The sequence below is a fragment of the Paramisgurnus dabryanus genome, chromosome 2, assembly GCF_030506205.2.
Source record: "Paramisgurnus dabryanus chromosome 2, PD_genome_1.1, whole genome shotgun sequence".
NCBI classification, from domain to species: domain Eukaryota; kingdom Metazoa; phylum Chordata; class Actinopteri; order Cypriniformes; family Cobitidae; genus Paramisgurnus; species Paramisgurnus dabryanus.
The window spans coordinates 29,429,707-29,444,591 of record NC_133338.1 but is presented as its reverse complement, the minus strand read 5'-3'; the positions used below and the strand labels follow the sequence as shown (position 1 = coordinate 29,444,591).

Here is a 14,885-nt window from a genome sequence, read left to right as displayed (position 1 = left end):
ATATGTTTGTGTTTTTTAAAATAACAAAACACTAAGAAATATCTTTATTTTAGTTTGACCTACTTTAATGCTTGTCTTATTTTAAATAATTTTATGTCATTTTGAGGCCCCTAAGTAAGTTTGTTTAAGTTTTCACGCAAACTTGAGCAAGAGGAGCAAGTAAAACATGCCATGGTTATACTATGGGGTACCACGGAAACAACATGGTATATATAATAATCTTTTAGCACAGTTGTGTGCCCTAATTTTATCATCTAATACCAATATACCGTGGTACAGGTGATGCTAAAAATATCTACAGCACACTCTGACCCATCATAAAAATCTGTCAGACCGATCGGCGTATGACGTTAAAGTACCGCGAAATTGAGAGATTTGAAAACCTTCCGAATTGCTCTCGCGGTGCTTTGACGTAAAACGCTGCATGAAATCGGACACGGTTGCATCTCGCTATTTAGGTAGGGCAGCTCACCATATTTTGAGACAGAGGCAGCAGACAAGTGGGTTTGGGATTTCACTGAGGCGGGGTGTTACCGGACCAATGTGCTTCAGCTTTACTGCTTAGTCCATCAGCTGAACGTCACCCGCTGATTCAGGTAGGAACAGCTGTTTTCCCATATTAAAAATAAAAATGTAATTTGAAAAATCTTTCATAATGTCAAGTTTACAGCCAAGGCAGATTTTCTGTTTCAGTGCTTCTAAATATCTTGTATTGTGCTACTTGCTCTCGCCGCATGTTATCTTTGTTTTGATAAGTGATTAATACAAAGTGTTACAGCTTCAATTTCAGTCAGTAAGCAAACAATAATACTATTTGGCACAAAACAATAGTCAAAGCTCAAAACCACAGTTGTTTGATCATGGGTGTGTTTGTGTTGAAGGTGTGTAGCTTTGTGTTAGCTTGTTAGCGGTGGCATTTACACTCACCCCGTTCTTCAGTTTGACTTTTCGACAACTGCCCGCCCTGGAGGGAGGAGGGGTGGTGGTAGTTAATGTCAAGACCCCCTTCATCATCCGTGTTGAACTCATATTGTTTATTTTTGTCCTAACTAGTTTTGTAGATGTGTACATGATGTAAACAGAATTTGAGTTTGTTGTCTGGATGCGGCTAGTTTAGCGCGTTAGCTGCTAGTAGTATCATTGCGCACGAACATAAACGCATCTGTCTGTAGTACCTTGACTCTTTGCCAACTTACTAGCTAAAAATTAATGTTATTTTGTAATTACCTATCATACATTTATCTTGATAAACATTCATTCCACCAAAATAACTATTGTTACTTCTGTGAAATCACAATAAAATAATCAGTAGGGCCAGGCTCAGTGGAATCTCGGAATGCCCGCTCCAACTTTTCATACAAACGCCTGCTGGTAGCCGGCGCGCACAAACCGCGTAAATGACACAAACAGCCAACTACGCTGACAGCAAGCGCACACACCGAGTGACAATACCTACAAACGCTGACAGAAGGCAGCAAGCACAAATAGCTGAGATTGTTATTAGTGCCACCAGTAACTTTTCTGATGCAGCTGACACGTTTTGTCTTTTTGTGTCAGCTGCCTCAGAAAGTTACTGGCAGCTAAGCCTGTTATCAGAAGTGCCACCACTAGTTAACACAAAAACTGTCAGCTTCCTCAGAAAGTAACAGGCAGCTAATGCTGGGTAGTATACACACCCAGAGCCGGAATGGGGCTCATTTTTGGCCCTGGAGTTTCATGCCTTAGACCGGCCCACTTCATATTAAAATAACATAATTAAATCCTCAGTAGCCCATTTAAGTCTGCAATTGTGTACTGTTCTCTGCAGACTTGCAATTCATATTCAAATATATAATTTTCAATTCAGTACAAATACAGTAGCCTAAACAATTAGGATTATTGCCATAGTCGTGCAGCCCTACCATAATTTAATTAAACTTAATCAAAAACTAATGATAGGGAACAAATGTGTTTTCCCCAATATTTCTATTTTTTATATTTTACCCAATATTTCTATTTTCTTGTGTCAAAAAATTATATATATATATTACTTTCTAAATTTAGTTTTACTTGAGAAAACATCATATTCATATGACACATTTTTCCAAAAAACTACAGGGCTGTGACGATGCATCGCATTCCCCATTAAAAATACCTGTCTGTAATCGATTCTGAATCGCAAGGCTCCGATTCTGTGTTTCATGCACAGCTTGTGCGTGTACTACGTCTCTGTGATCAGTAGGAAGTCCTTATCAATCTACAAACACTGAGTTTGAGTCGTTTATAATGTGCATTTAAAAAAGCAACACTTCATTAAAAGTATTCTTTATTATCATGAAAATACCTGAAACAATTTGAAGAACAGCACTAAAAATATGCGTCTAGACATTTCCTGGAATAGCATTTGTAATGGTTCTTCTTCTGTGGCACAAATGGCGTTTCTGCACGAAAGCGGCCTCTGGCTTTTGGATGGGGCGGCATTTCACCGTAATTCATTAAAATTCATACATTGAGAAAACGCGCATTTGCACGATTATTTGTCACAGCTCTAATAAACTCACGAGTTTTGCATCAAATCCTTTTTTTGTTACTTTTGCAATAGACAATAATGATGATTACATCTATGACTTACATTTTTTAAAATTACGATTTTCCTTTTAGAGCCCGTTCGTATAAAGTCGCACTCAAGTTTATGTTAAATATACACGTGCGGCAAGCACACTCAAATATAAACAAAACTCCTGTTCACAGGAGCAGAAGAAAACTGTGCGTTCTGCATTTTCCATGTGTTTGAGATGTTAATTGACCGTAATGCAAGAATTCCAATAAGTGGACTCGGGACACAATCAATTTGGGCATAAAGTGGTGGAGATATCTCCCACCTGCAAATTATGCAAGTGGGGCTGGATAATATTGTAAGTGCTGACAGCATAGGAACAGCAAATTTCAACCTGGTGGCATGACAACACCGGTCCTCGTGGCCAAAAAAAATAGACCGGCCCACCGGAAATCTTCCGATGGCCAATCTGGGCCTGGACACACCTAACAACTTGTTGAAACATTCTAAGATTAGACTCAACACACAAAAAGAGTGTTTCTTGCATAAATTAATTGTTATCTGTGACTAAACAAATACTACTTGAAAACTGGAAAAGACTAGGCATGATCAGTCATTATGATTAAATCGCATTCATAATCTGTACGAAAATTATTAGGTGTGTGTCCCTTTGTTAAGACCCTTGAGGCAGCTGCCGGATTTGCCACCACTAGCTTCTGCTTCCGCAATTTGAGCAGCTTCAAAAAATATTAGATTTTTTTCCATAACTATGAGAAGTTTCAAAATATTTAATATATGTGTCACTTTGTTTGTCTGTATTAGTTATTGTTTGTTTATTATGTTTATTATACAGCACATTTGTGTATTTTCTAATGTTGTAACATAACTTTTATTTTGTTGGAAACTATGTTTTTTGTAAGGGTTTTTTCTGCAAAGCTTAATATGGGAGCTACTACTTCCTTCATTTAAACCATACAGTTCAAAATGTAATGATGTTTACCACAGTGATGTTGCGGTTGTGCAGTAGCGAGGATGTTGCCCAACACCACCACTACAGACTGTATATCAGTGTGTTTCTGTATTGTGTCTTTAGCAAATCTTATTACAATAAATATCCTGAAATTAAACATTAATTTAAAAAACTTTTGTGTTTCATACAGAGTTTTTGAGTTGGTGTATCAAAATGGATGGTGAGAGTGAAGCCAAAGGTAAACAAACTATAATGTCTTGTAATTGTCTTTCAATAACAAACTTACATCATTTAGATGAAACACAGCTTTGGTTAGCTTTTGAAATGCTCATTAGATCGTCGAGAAATTGCTTTCATTTAAAGTTGTTAGACTATCTTGTGAACAACAATGGTTAAGGTGCTGCTCTCACAAAAGCCAGTATAATGTTTCACTGTAAAAGTTTTATGAAGGTTTAGCACATCACTGACGAAAATTTAATAGAAAAGTCTGTAAGATATTTGTGCAATTTCACAATACTACGGAGACCTAAATTAAATTTGAAACAAAATTGAAACCGTAGTGGCCAAATGCTATTTCATAATTCTTCTGAAGCAAACAATGCTTTTAGTTTTTACTTTTAGTCGATTTGGATACGGCAGGGGGATTTAAGTAATTAACAGTATTTTGGTTTTCTAGTGATTGCTTCATGAGGGTATTCACTCGTTTTATTTTAAGCTAGCTGTCTAAGCTTATGACATGTTATTTTCAGGTAAGCTAAGTGACCAGGCGATGCAGAATCCACAGGCACTGGCAGCTCTTCAGGACAAAGTAGACAGTGTCTCACATAGTGCTTCCATCATGGCGAGGTAAACAATGAAATAAAACAAAAGAGTAGATTATCTTTGCATGGTCACAGCATTATGTTTTCATTCTTTCCTGTCTGCAGTATAGTAGTTCCTGGCTGGATGTGTTTTATATTTCCTGCATAGAATATTAAAACGGCACAGTTCCTTTTCACTGTTACTAATGATACTTTTATGGAGGACTCTGCACGTACAATATAACTGAATAATATTCAGGTCACATAATAACTTGCTAAGAACTGCAACTTTAACACAAATCTTGGGTTTATAGCTAACCTATAAGTAAGATCCATAATATGACAAGAACAACCATTTTTTATCATTAGCCTCATCATAAGAGACCCGTGGAAAGAGAACTATTTATTGCCAAACTACCAAGAAGGCCACTGGCTCTAAAACAGCCTTAGCAACTGCACCAAGAATATCATTTCATATTAGCCTGTATTAGAATGTGATATAAAAAGGGATAGGATATAGAGTTTGGCAGATTTACATTTCACTCCTAGTTGTATATTTATATATCTGTAAAAGCTCGAATCTTGAACCTGTTTTTTAGCTCTGGAGAACAAGGAAATGCACCAGCTGTGCATTAGTGAACACCCATCTGCTCACACAATGCTTCCCCTCCATCTTTTTCTGTCTAGTTTACCCAAGTCTGTGAAAAGAAGAGTAAATGCCTTACGAAATCTTCAGGTCAAAAGCACACACATTGAAGCAAAGTTTTACAAGGAGGTGCATGAGCTGGAGAGAAAGTATGCAGCTCTCTATCAGCCGTTATTTGACAAAGTAAGTTCATGTTTTGCGTATTATATTATATGGCATTGTAATAATATACAGTGTCTTCCTCCATAAGTATTGGGACAGTGAAGAAAAGTACAGAATGGTACATTTTACTAAAGAGCAACGATTCACGTTGTTACATTTCCTTTGGTGTGTAAGGCTACGTTCATACTGCAGTCTGAAACGACCCAATTCTGATTTTTTTGCCCCTATGCGACCTGTATCTGATCTTTTCATGACAGTCTGAACGACACAGATCCGATCTTTTCAAATGTGACCCAGGCCACTTGGGTATGTGGTCCTGAATCCGATACGTATCCGATCTTTTGAAATGCGACCTTCGTCTGAACGGCCAGGCCACATGGATCCGACCCGTACGTCACTGATACGCTACAAACGTCATAATTCTGCATTGAAGTAGGCAAGAACGATAAGATAAACAACAACCATGGGCGACACTGCTCCACATCATTAAATTTTGGCCGTATGGGTGCACACGTTATATGATTTCACATATAACAGCGTTCTCCAAATATATTAATATAGCATATTATTATAATGCTGCGAATAATATGTGAAGTAGCAGCTTTCAATAAATATTTTTAAAATGCGTTTATAAATCCAACAACCCCTGTGACCGGTCGACACGTCCATAAGAGGTTTCTATGTTTATAAACCATTGCCTCTTTGTTTCTACATTTAAAAGACAAAGCTGGCAATTCTGGCTATACTTTCGTTCTTTTAATAATTTCTTTATTTTATTTATAAATCACTCTGGGTTATTTGATTTATCTATTTGGCTTGTGTTTTGTTTCCGTGCACTTGAGGCATTTTGCACATTTGTTCTGCACTTTGTTACTTCTAACCTTATTTTATAAAAAAATTGTATTTATAGTAAACGTAAATTCTGATCTAATTTAAGTCTGTAAATTTTGGATTGCGTTTCGTTGTACTGTATCGATGTTGCGCTATTGCGTGCTGGCCATGCTTGCGCATGCAATTTAGCCGAACGTGCTAGGTGCTCTTCGTCTCATATTTAGGAGTTCATCAAACTAAACATTAAAAAACGGATGTTTTTCGACGGGTATAAGTTTTTAAAATGTATTTAAAACAAACTGGTTATTTTGTCAAAAGTTAAACTACAAAACAGGTAAGCCGTTTATTTAAATTTCGGTGCTGAAACGGAAAATATCTGCACCAAACCTATATTTATGCCTGACACGACTGTCTTCGTGTGTTCACTTTCAAATGATAGCAAAGAGATTCCTGAAATAAATAATTTCATCAGGTCTTTCTGTATCTAAAGTGAATACAGAGATGATCAAAGTCAAAGCAAGCAGGTATTTCTATGCTAAATAATAACGCGTAGTGTCTATAAAATCATTAATTTCAGTGTTTTTCTTGTTATAAATTAACGTTTAATGAATTGTATGTATATAAAGCTTAGTTTTTATCATTTACAGTAACAAACACAAATTATTTTTCATTTCTCATTGTCGTTTTTTTTGTCATGACTGCTTTGACGCGCTAAATCTCCAAATTATATAAAAACACTGAATTGTAGCCGGAGTTTCCAAGGCAGGATCTCCTTTATTTTTTTTAGGTGTAGTTATCAAAATGTTTTTTGTGTGATGTTCTGTAGATCGTGGCTTTAAAATGATACGAGGAATAATTAAACAAATGTTACCTTACATTTTACATAAAAAAACAGAAGATTGTAATTGTGCTGGCTCCGTTGGGAAAATAACTTTAATATTGCAAAAAGAGCTCCACTGTTGACTACACCGTTGTTGACATCCATGTTTAACGTTAGCTTACAAGTGATGTCCTTGACCGTGGAGTACTCTTATGCGCATGCGGGTCACTTCTGGGTCATTTCACGTTCACACAGGAGATCACAAAAGGTCGCATTTTATTGGAAATGTGAACGGCCTTGCAAAAAAATCTAATTTTTTCAAAAAATCGGAATTGAGCATTAAGCCCTGCAGTATGAACGAAGCCTAAGTGTGTATTAGTACATGGTAACAATATGCAAAAGGTACAAACCCCAAAGTAAACGATGACGCGAGTTGTCATTTCCAACGTAAATCTCTTTTCTTGGACTACAACAAACACTCAGATTGTAGGCAACAGTTTACTTCCTGGCCCTGTTGACTTAAACAAGACTGCTATTATCATAATTCCTCCAACATGGTTAGTAGCGTCACATTTCCGGCTGACGTCAGAGGTATTCAGGCCAATCACAACATACAGATTAGCTTGCCAATCAGAGACAAAAACATTGATTTTTGTACAATATCAATGCGTTTGAAGAAAGCAGTATATCTGGAGCTACAAAAATGTACAGTATGTGGAAATTTTTTTTTTAACCATAAACCATGCGAACACATTGTATTATACAAAATACACAAAAAATAATGTTGTTTTTTTAGCAATAAAAATGGGTGCATTTTAACATTTGATTGTTTCAACACATAAACGCTTACCAACAAAGAACAACAACCTTTCATCCTGACTGTTGTCACCAAATGCAAGATTCAGACTGCAGAAGCAATAGATCAAACTGATACTCCGGGTTCCCACGTCTTGAAAAAATTCAAGGCCCTGGGAAGTTTTTGAAAATATACAAACATAGAAACAGGTCATTAAAAGTGCTTGAATCTATTTAATGCAAGAAGTTTTCTGAAAAAAAATCCATGTTATTCCCTGTGTAGTGTAGGATAATATCATTAAAATTCTAGACTTTTTAAGCATACATGCTAAACTGTTCGCTTTAAATGCTTATATCTTCTGAATGCGAATGTTGATTCATTCCAAAATGCTTTTTTGCATAGTTTTGTTGAAACAAATGAAAACATCTAGGGTTACATATGTAACGCTGCGTCTCCCTTGCCGTTCTTCCTGCGTCCCTGTAACGCCGTCTTTGGCAATATTTCAGATAGCGATATACTTTCTGGCTCCCGCGTCACCCTGTCTTTGTTGTTAAGCCTCACCATTGGTTAAATTTGATATACACATTCAGACGCACTTACCCCTGAAGGCATTCCAAAGTGTCACTGCAGCGATGCAGCGCGAGTTCCCTCGAAAGGGAAGTGTAACAATGTATCTTAAAAGGTAACACAATGTAACGCATAAAGACACAGTTTGTCACTTGACACAAGTTTCTCAATATATATGTTGCTCCGTTGAGTTGGTAAATTGTATGTGTTAAAACAGGTGAAAAATAAAATGTGACAATCTGTACTTCTGTCTCGTATTCACCTTTTAATGTTTAGTAATTTTTTGACTCCACAGCAAACAGAGCAATTTCGCCTTTATTGTTCCAATACTTGTGTTGTAATATACAGGGAGGGTCCTGTATATTACTACATGTTTCATGTTAGGTACACTTAAGAATGCTAGTACAGGTGTGCCTACTGCTAAACTAAATGGCAGAAAATTAATTCCTTATTTCAGTAAAGGTCATTTGAGGTGAACGGTAGCATTTCACTGATATATGATCTGGATATAAAAGGGTCATATGGTATAGTGTGTGCTGTCATGAGCTCTTTATGTGTTTCTAGAGAAGCGACACTGTTTCTGGCAGAGTGGAACCCACAGATGAGGAGTGTGAATGGCAGAGTGACCATGAGGACGAAGAAGCATTAGCAGTGAGTTTTATCTCATTAGTAAGATATAGAAATGAATGTGGATGTGACAGGTGTCGACTCTTTAAAAACCAAACCTGCTTTTTGCAGGAAGATCTGAAGACGAAGGCTGTTGTAGAGGAGAAAACGGAGGATGCTAATAAGGAAAACCCCACTGGAATTCCAGAGTTCTGGCTTACAATATTCCGAAGTGTGGACATGTTGAGTGATATGCTGCAGGTGATACAGTGAAACATTAGACATTCAAGACCGACCTTCTTCTTTGTTGAATTCAATATTATTTTCTGAGTGATGATTATTTAATATGTGCTCATGCTCTGTTACCTTGGGCAGGCAATACTGAATTACCTCTGAATACAGTATCATATATTTATATATTATGAAGAATACAGTTTAATTAAAATGACATGGCCATGGTAAAAGGATTTAAAATATGTTTAACTCTTTCCCCACCAGCATTTTTAAAAAAAAGTTGCCAGCCAGCACCAGCATTTTTAACAATTTTCACCAAACTTTAATGCTATCCAGAAAATGTTCTTCTTTAAATATATGAACGTACATTTAATGAAAGAACAGATCCTCTTTTTCAGTGTTTCATAAGTTTGGTAAGACCATCACCTAGTGGATAATAGAGGAAATATGAATGGTCGTAAAACTCGTCTTTGGCAGGGAAGCATTTTCTCTTAATTGATGAGATAACTTGTCAATAGCGGAAAAAGGGTCAAAAACCAGGTGTGAAAAGGAAAATAAATTTGCCTTTGATGTTCTCTTTGACAGGAACATGATGAACCAATACTTAAACATCTACAAGATATAAAAGTAATATTTTCTGGACCCGATCAGCCCATGGTAAGAATGTTAAGGATTTGTGTTGAAGACATAGTGAATGTGAAGAAGAAACCTGTATATATATATATATTGAGTTCTGAATAGATTTATCCTTCTATTGCATAATGGTAAGACCTGAATAGATTTAAACTTGCTTTTTTCCAGAGCTTTACATTAGAGTTTCATTTTGAACCCAATGAATACTTCACCAACACAGTCCTCACTAAAGTATATAAGATGAAGTCAGAGCCAGACGCGGATGACCCGTTTTCTTTTGAGGGACCAGAAATCATCGACTGTGAGGGGTGAGCAGCCTTTCATCTTAAACACTATCAGCTCAGCTTTTCAGAAGCTTTTTGGTTTCTTTCCAGCTTCCTCGCAATAGGTTTATTTCATTTTTCATCTCCTTCTGTTGGCAGGTGTGATATTGACTGGCATAAAGGCAAAGATGTGACGGTAAAAACAATCAAGAAGAAGCAGAAACATAAAGGCAGGGGGACAGCGAGGGTCATCACTAAACAAGTCCCCAATGACTCCTTTTTTAACTTTTTCAACCCTATTAAAGGTACACAATATTCTTAATATATTACTGAAGTTGTTTCACATCGCGGGTCTTAAAATAACCTTTTCTTGCCATGAACATAGCCACAGAAGCTGGCGTTAAAAATAAAAAAGTTGGTGGGACCGGTGAACATTAAAGGGACACTCGACTTTTAAAAAAAAAATAGGCTCATTTTCCAGCTCCCCTAGAGTTAAACAATTGATTTTTACTGTTATGGAATCCATTCAGCCAAACTCTGGGTCTGCCGGTTCCACTTTTAGCAGAGCTTAGCGCAATCCATTGAATCCGATTAGACCATTACCATCATGCTCAAAAATGACCAAAGAGTTTTGATATTTTTGCAATGATATTACGCAGTGCTCGAAAATAGTCCCCTGCTATAGAAAGTTACCAAGGAGACTATTTTCTGGCACTGCATAATATCATTGTGCCTGCTGCAGCCATGTTAAGGCAGCAAAGTCCTGGATTATTACGCCGGAAAAAGAGTATAGTTCCTAGCCATATCGGCATAGAAAAACACAACTTTTAATTTTCTGTCGGTCTTAGTACACAATGTAGCTACAGAAGAGTCAAGTTTTATATAGAAAAAATATCATAACCCGTTGGTCATTTTTAAATGTGATGCTAATGGTGTAATCAGATTCAATGGATTATGCTAAGCTATGCTAAAAGTGGTACCACCAGACCCGAAGATCGCCTAAATGGATTCCAAAAAAGTGGAGTGTCCCTTTAATAGTAAAGAGTGATAAGTGGTATCTTGTTGATGGTCAACAGACCATTTTACTATACAAGTTTATTCTGTATATCTTATACTGTGTGTATACTCATGCAATCTCATGAATTAATTGGTATTTCCTTTGCTTCTAGTTTCACCAGATAAAGAATTGGTAAGTTTTTCCATTAAGCTCAACCAAACTCTGAACTCTTCTTTTAGTTTTTAATTAACAATACCAAATTGACCTTAATGAAAACCGTTCTTCATTAGAGATGTGTTAGTTGCTAGCTTATTTAAATCACAAATGAACTCTCCAAATGAAAATTGAAGCTGATCGAATTTCCTTGTTTGTTTTTATAACAGGACGAGGACTCGGAGTACACCCTAGCCACTGATTTTGAAATTGGACATTTCTTCAGGGAAAGAATTGTGCCGAGAGCAGTTCTGTATTTTACAGGAGAAGCTCTGGACGATGATGATAGCGTATGTATTTGCAGCAACTACTTCATGTCTTGATTTATGATTCAGTAAAACATTTCGGAGTGTACATCAATTTGTGTGTTTGGATCTTTTAAATGCCCGACAGTTTGAGGAGGAGGAACTGGATGAGGACGAAGAGGAGGTGAGTTTAGCATTGATGTATTATTGATGGAGAATCAAATATTCAGTGTCTGGAAAACTTGCGTGTTTTGTGTGCATTAGGACCAAGAAGAGGATGATGAGGATGATGAAGAAGAAGAGGGGAAATCTAAACCTAAGGTCAGTTTGGATTATTTTCCCTTATTATCTGCATTAGTTGAATGAAAAAGGATTATTGTGTTGGCCTAACTTTGTGGGGCATTTCTCAGTCTCTATTAACTATTAATGTCTGTTTTTTTTTATTTCCTTTGGATGATTGTTTGTGGGTTATTTGCATGCGTGATGAACAATGATGATTGTGAATGTTTACAGGCATAAGTCATTCTCACCTCATACATTTCTAGGTAAGAAAGAAATGTCATGAGTCCATTCCAGACTGACACTGTTATTGCCACGCCCTCTAGTGTCATGCTTCTGCTTATGTCTGCTATCCCGTACCCACAGTAACCCCTTGTAAAATGCAAAGCCATTATTTTAATATAATTAAGTCCCAAATTCTCAAAACATATTTTGTTTTAAGAAACCAGAAGCATTTGTTTACATTTGGTGCGTTATTATCCAAGATCTGCCGTGTGTAGAAATATCGTCTATGTCAGAGAATTTGGGACAAGGTGCTTCAATCCATTTTGCTTAATGTGTTATTCCTTCCCACAATCCTGCTTAACACATACTATTGACAATTTAATAGTTCATCTTTTTTTAGAGCAATTATGTGGCATTTTTATTTTGATACATTGAAATGTTACTGTAGCTTGTGTCACATCCACCTGTTCAGGGTGATAGTGCATCACCAAGTATGGATGCTGAAAACATGTCATTCCTAGGGGTCTGTGTTGACATTGATCTCTAACAAAAAAGACCAAAGAAAATTTGATTCCTCATGATATGTCCCCTTTATGCATGCCACACTTCAGACACCACTTTTTATCTTGAAGGATCAGGCTATGCTGAAATGCCCTCTTAAATTTCTTTAGATACCTTTCAAGCTTTTAACCTTTATTATTAGCTATATTGTTGATTGTATGAATGCCTACAGACTTTCAGTGTAATGTTGCTTTCATTAGCCACTTTCTTTTGATTCAGATATTTCTTCATTGGTAACCTTCTCTTTTCCTCCTGCTGTTTCAGCCTTCAGTTATTTTTACTTGATAAGACTTTTTCTCTTCATCCCTATATTTCATCATTTTTTTTTTCAGACTGAGGAGCCTCAGCCTGCAGAGTGCAAACAACAGTAGCTTGAACTACTCACTCATGCCACTGTCAAAAATCTGCATCAGCTCGCCTAGAAGTTTCTACAAAGCACACCGTTCTCTCTGAAGAACCATGATGATGCAGTATATTGGAATTAAACCAAGCTTTTTTTCTTTAAATATTGTTTACTTACTTCAAAACTTAACTGCATTAGAACATCACCACTATAAATTGGGCAATTCCACACCACAATCGGCATCAGAATGTAGATATAAATAAAAGTAAAAACAAAACTATTTTTAATTCCTGTTTTAAACATGTACTTTGGAGTGCAGACATACTAACCATGGCGGCTGGTGACTTCTTTTTTGTGGGCGCTCAATGCGTAGTTCGTCACAACGTGTATTTAGCCCATCATGTGTGTGGTTCTTAATTTCAAAATAGTTCTGTGCGTCAAGTGTGTGTATGTGCATCACGTGTCTTGTCAAAATAAGTGCCTGCCGCAGACACGTGACGTCTAAAGGGTTTATGAAAAGAGACGCTTGCGTTTGCCAGATACTGCCATAATCTCATGCTTAATCAGAGTTTACTGTTAAGGGAGTGTCTTGCGTGTATTTTGTGAATGTGAGCGTCTCTTTTATCATAAACGGTTTTGACACGTGTGCAGCAGGTACTTATTTTGACAAAACACGTGATGCACATGGTTCACATGACGCAACAAACATATTTTAAAAAACGCAAGCAATACACATGACACTCAGAACACATATTTTGAATTTGCGCCCCCTCCTGGATGAGCAGTCACAAGCCGCCACTTGTTTAGGACATGCCATTGCGCCATAGAGAATGCACAGACAAAAACATTACTTACATATTTGACATTTTGTTTCACTTGCAAACGTAGTCTATTTAAAAACATTTTTGAGCAGGTTGATTTTTAACTCAAGGTCAATGAGACTGTATTCTGACATGTGCACACCTAACCTAACCTTTTTCAAGGTTGTTTGTGTATACAAATGGGTTCTTTTCTCGCAGGCATGGTCATTTTTACGCAGCATATTTATTTTCTTATTTGTTAGGTTTTTACATGACATCATTACTTATTTAACTTATTGAACTTATTTATGAAAGTGGACAGTTGTGAGCTAGCTAGCCAAACATACCAGTGTATCGATGATACTCCACAGGTAACCGGTTACTAACTGCTTAACTAATTGTGATTAATCAAAGCAGACCTTTTTACTGTATTCGTTTGGCATTTCCTTCTTGAGTTGATTTGCAACATTTTCAAAATCTCTGCACTCCACATTTTAAACAAACTCACTTTTACTTACAGTATGTATATATGTAATTTAATATGCGTCTATAACGCTGGAATTGCTCAATTTAGAAATAAAAAATTATAGGCAATAGGGCAACAGTCCACTGCCATTATGATTCTGAAAGTCACACATTTTATGCGATCACATCCCCAAGGCTGTTTTTATTTTGAGATCCATCATCACATCCCAAAGTTGACTGTAGTTCATTTATTTAATGACTTGATCTCATGGGTTACTCAGGGTTTTTTATGCCAAGATGACAGTGTGCGAGTGTCCAGCATTTTGAAACTGTTGATATAAAATCTAACCTGATTAATGTCCTATACTTGTCTTGAAAGTTAGTCTTTTAAAATATAGTTTTACCTAACTTGGATTTATTTATATGAATCCTTTCTTTTTTGTTTTTATTTGTTGTGAAGTGTGTGTTGGTTTCGTGCTGCTCAATGGATCCCAAAAGATATGTTTTGCTGATATATGTATTATACCTAGTTGATTATAGCCCTTTTTTTTAGCATTTTTTAAATGTCTTTGCTGTACTGCCCAAGCACTTACTAAAAAAGAAATATTAAACATGTTATTGCCAAAGAGAGTAAACTAATTTCCATTTGCAACAACTATTAGCAGTCTCCAAGTATTTTTAACTTTTTTTCATTCAAACTTTTTGACATATATTAATACCTAATGACGTAGAATTTGAGAGCTCAGGTGCAAAAACCGAATGCTCTCTCAGCAAATCATTATTCAGCAAAGTTCTCTAAGTGCATGAATTAGACGAACAACGGCATGCAAAACAACAATGAATCACAAACTTGTACTTGAGTACTTGGACCTGAATACAACCTGAATGTGGCT

At 36.5% G+C, this 14,885-nt stretch overlaps 1 protein-coding gene across 3 annotated transcripts; it reads left to right on the top strand.

The window, feature by feature from the left end:
- Positions 1–476: 476 nt before the first annotated feature.
- On the top strand, positions 477–14,650 carry nap1l4b (nucleosome assembly protein 1-like 4b). Of its 3 annotated transcripts, XM_065267777.2 has the most exons (15): positions 477–596; positions 3,697–3,744; positions 4,256–4,352; positions 4,994–5,135; positions 8,693–8,779; positions 8,867–8,995; positions 9,554–9,625; positions 9,770–9,909; positions 10,024–10,169; positions 11,034–11,053; positions 11,245–11,364; positions 11,468–11,503; positions 11,584–11,640; positions 11,833–11,864; positions 12,717–14,650. In XM_065267777.2, exons 2-14 carry the CDS (start codon positions 3,720–3,722, stop codon positions 11,836–11,838), a joined length of 1,077 nt encoding a protein of 358 aa, XP_065123849.1. In that variant the 5' UTR covers positions 477–596; positions 3,697–3,719; the 3' UTR covers positions 11,839–11,864; positions 12,717–14,650. The 3 variants fall into 3 exon arrangements, with proteins under 3 accessions (XP_065123849.1, XP_065123848.1, XP_065123850.1); XM_065267776.1 differs by lacking the exon at positions 11,833–11,864 and having other exon boundaries at positions 478–596; XM_065267778.2 differs by lacking the exons at positions 3,697–3,744; positions 11,833–11,864 and having other exon boundaries at positions 497–596.
- The last annotated feature ends 235 nt before the right edge of the window (positions 14,651–14,885 follow it).

Excerpts from the sequence above, each read along its gene's own strand:
- nap1l4b (XM_065267776.1), top strand. The coding sequence starts at position 3,720 with ATGGATGGTGAGAGTGAAGCCAAAG. Across the intron at positions 3,745-4,255 it reads TGGTGAGAGTGAAGCCAAAG|GTAAGCTAAGTGACCAGGCG; the intron begins GTAAACAAACTA and ends TGTTATTTTCAG. Across the intron at positions 9,626-9,769 it reads CTGGACCCGATCAGCCCATG|AGCTTTACATTAGAGTTTCA; the intron begins GTAAGAATGTTA and ends GCTTTTTTCCAG.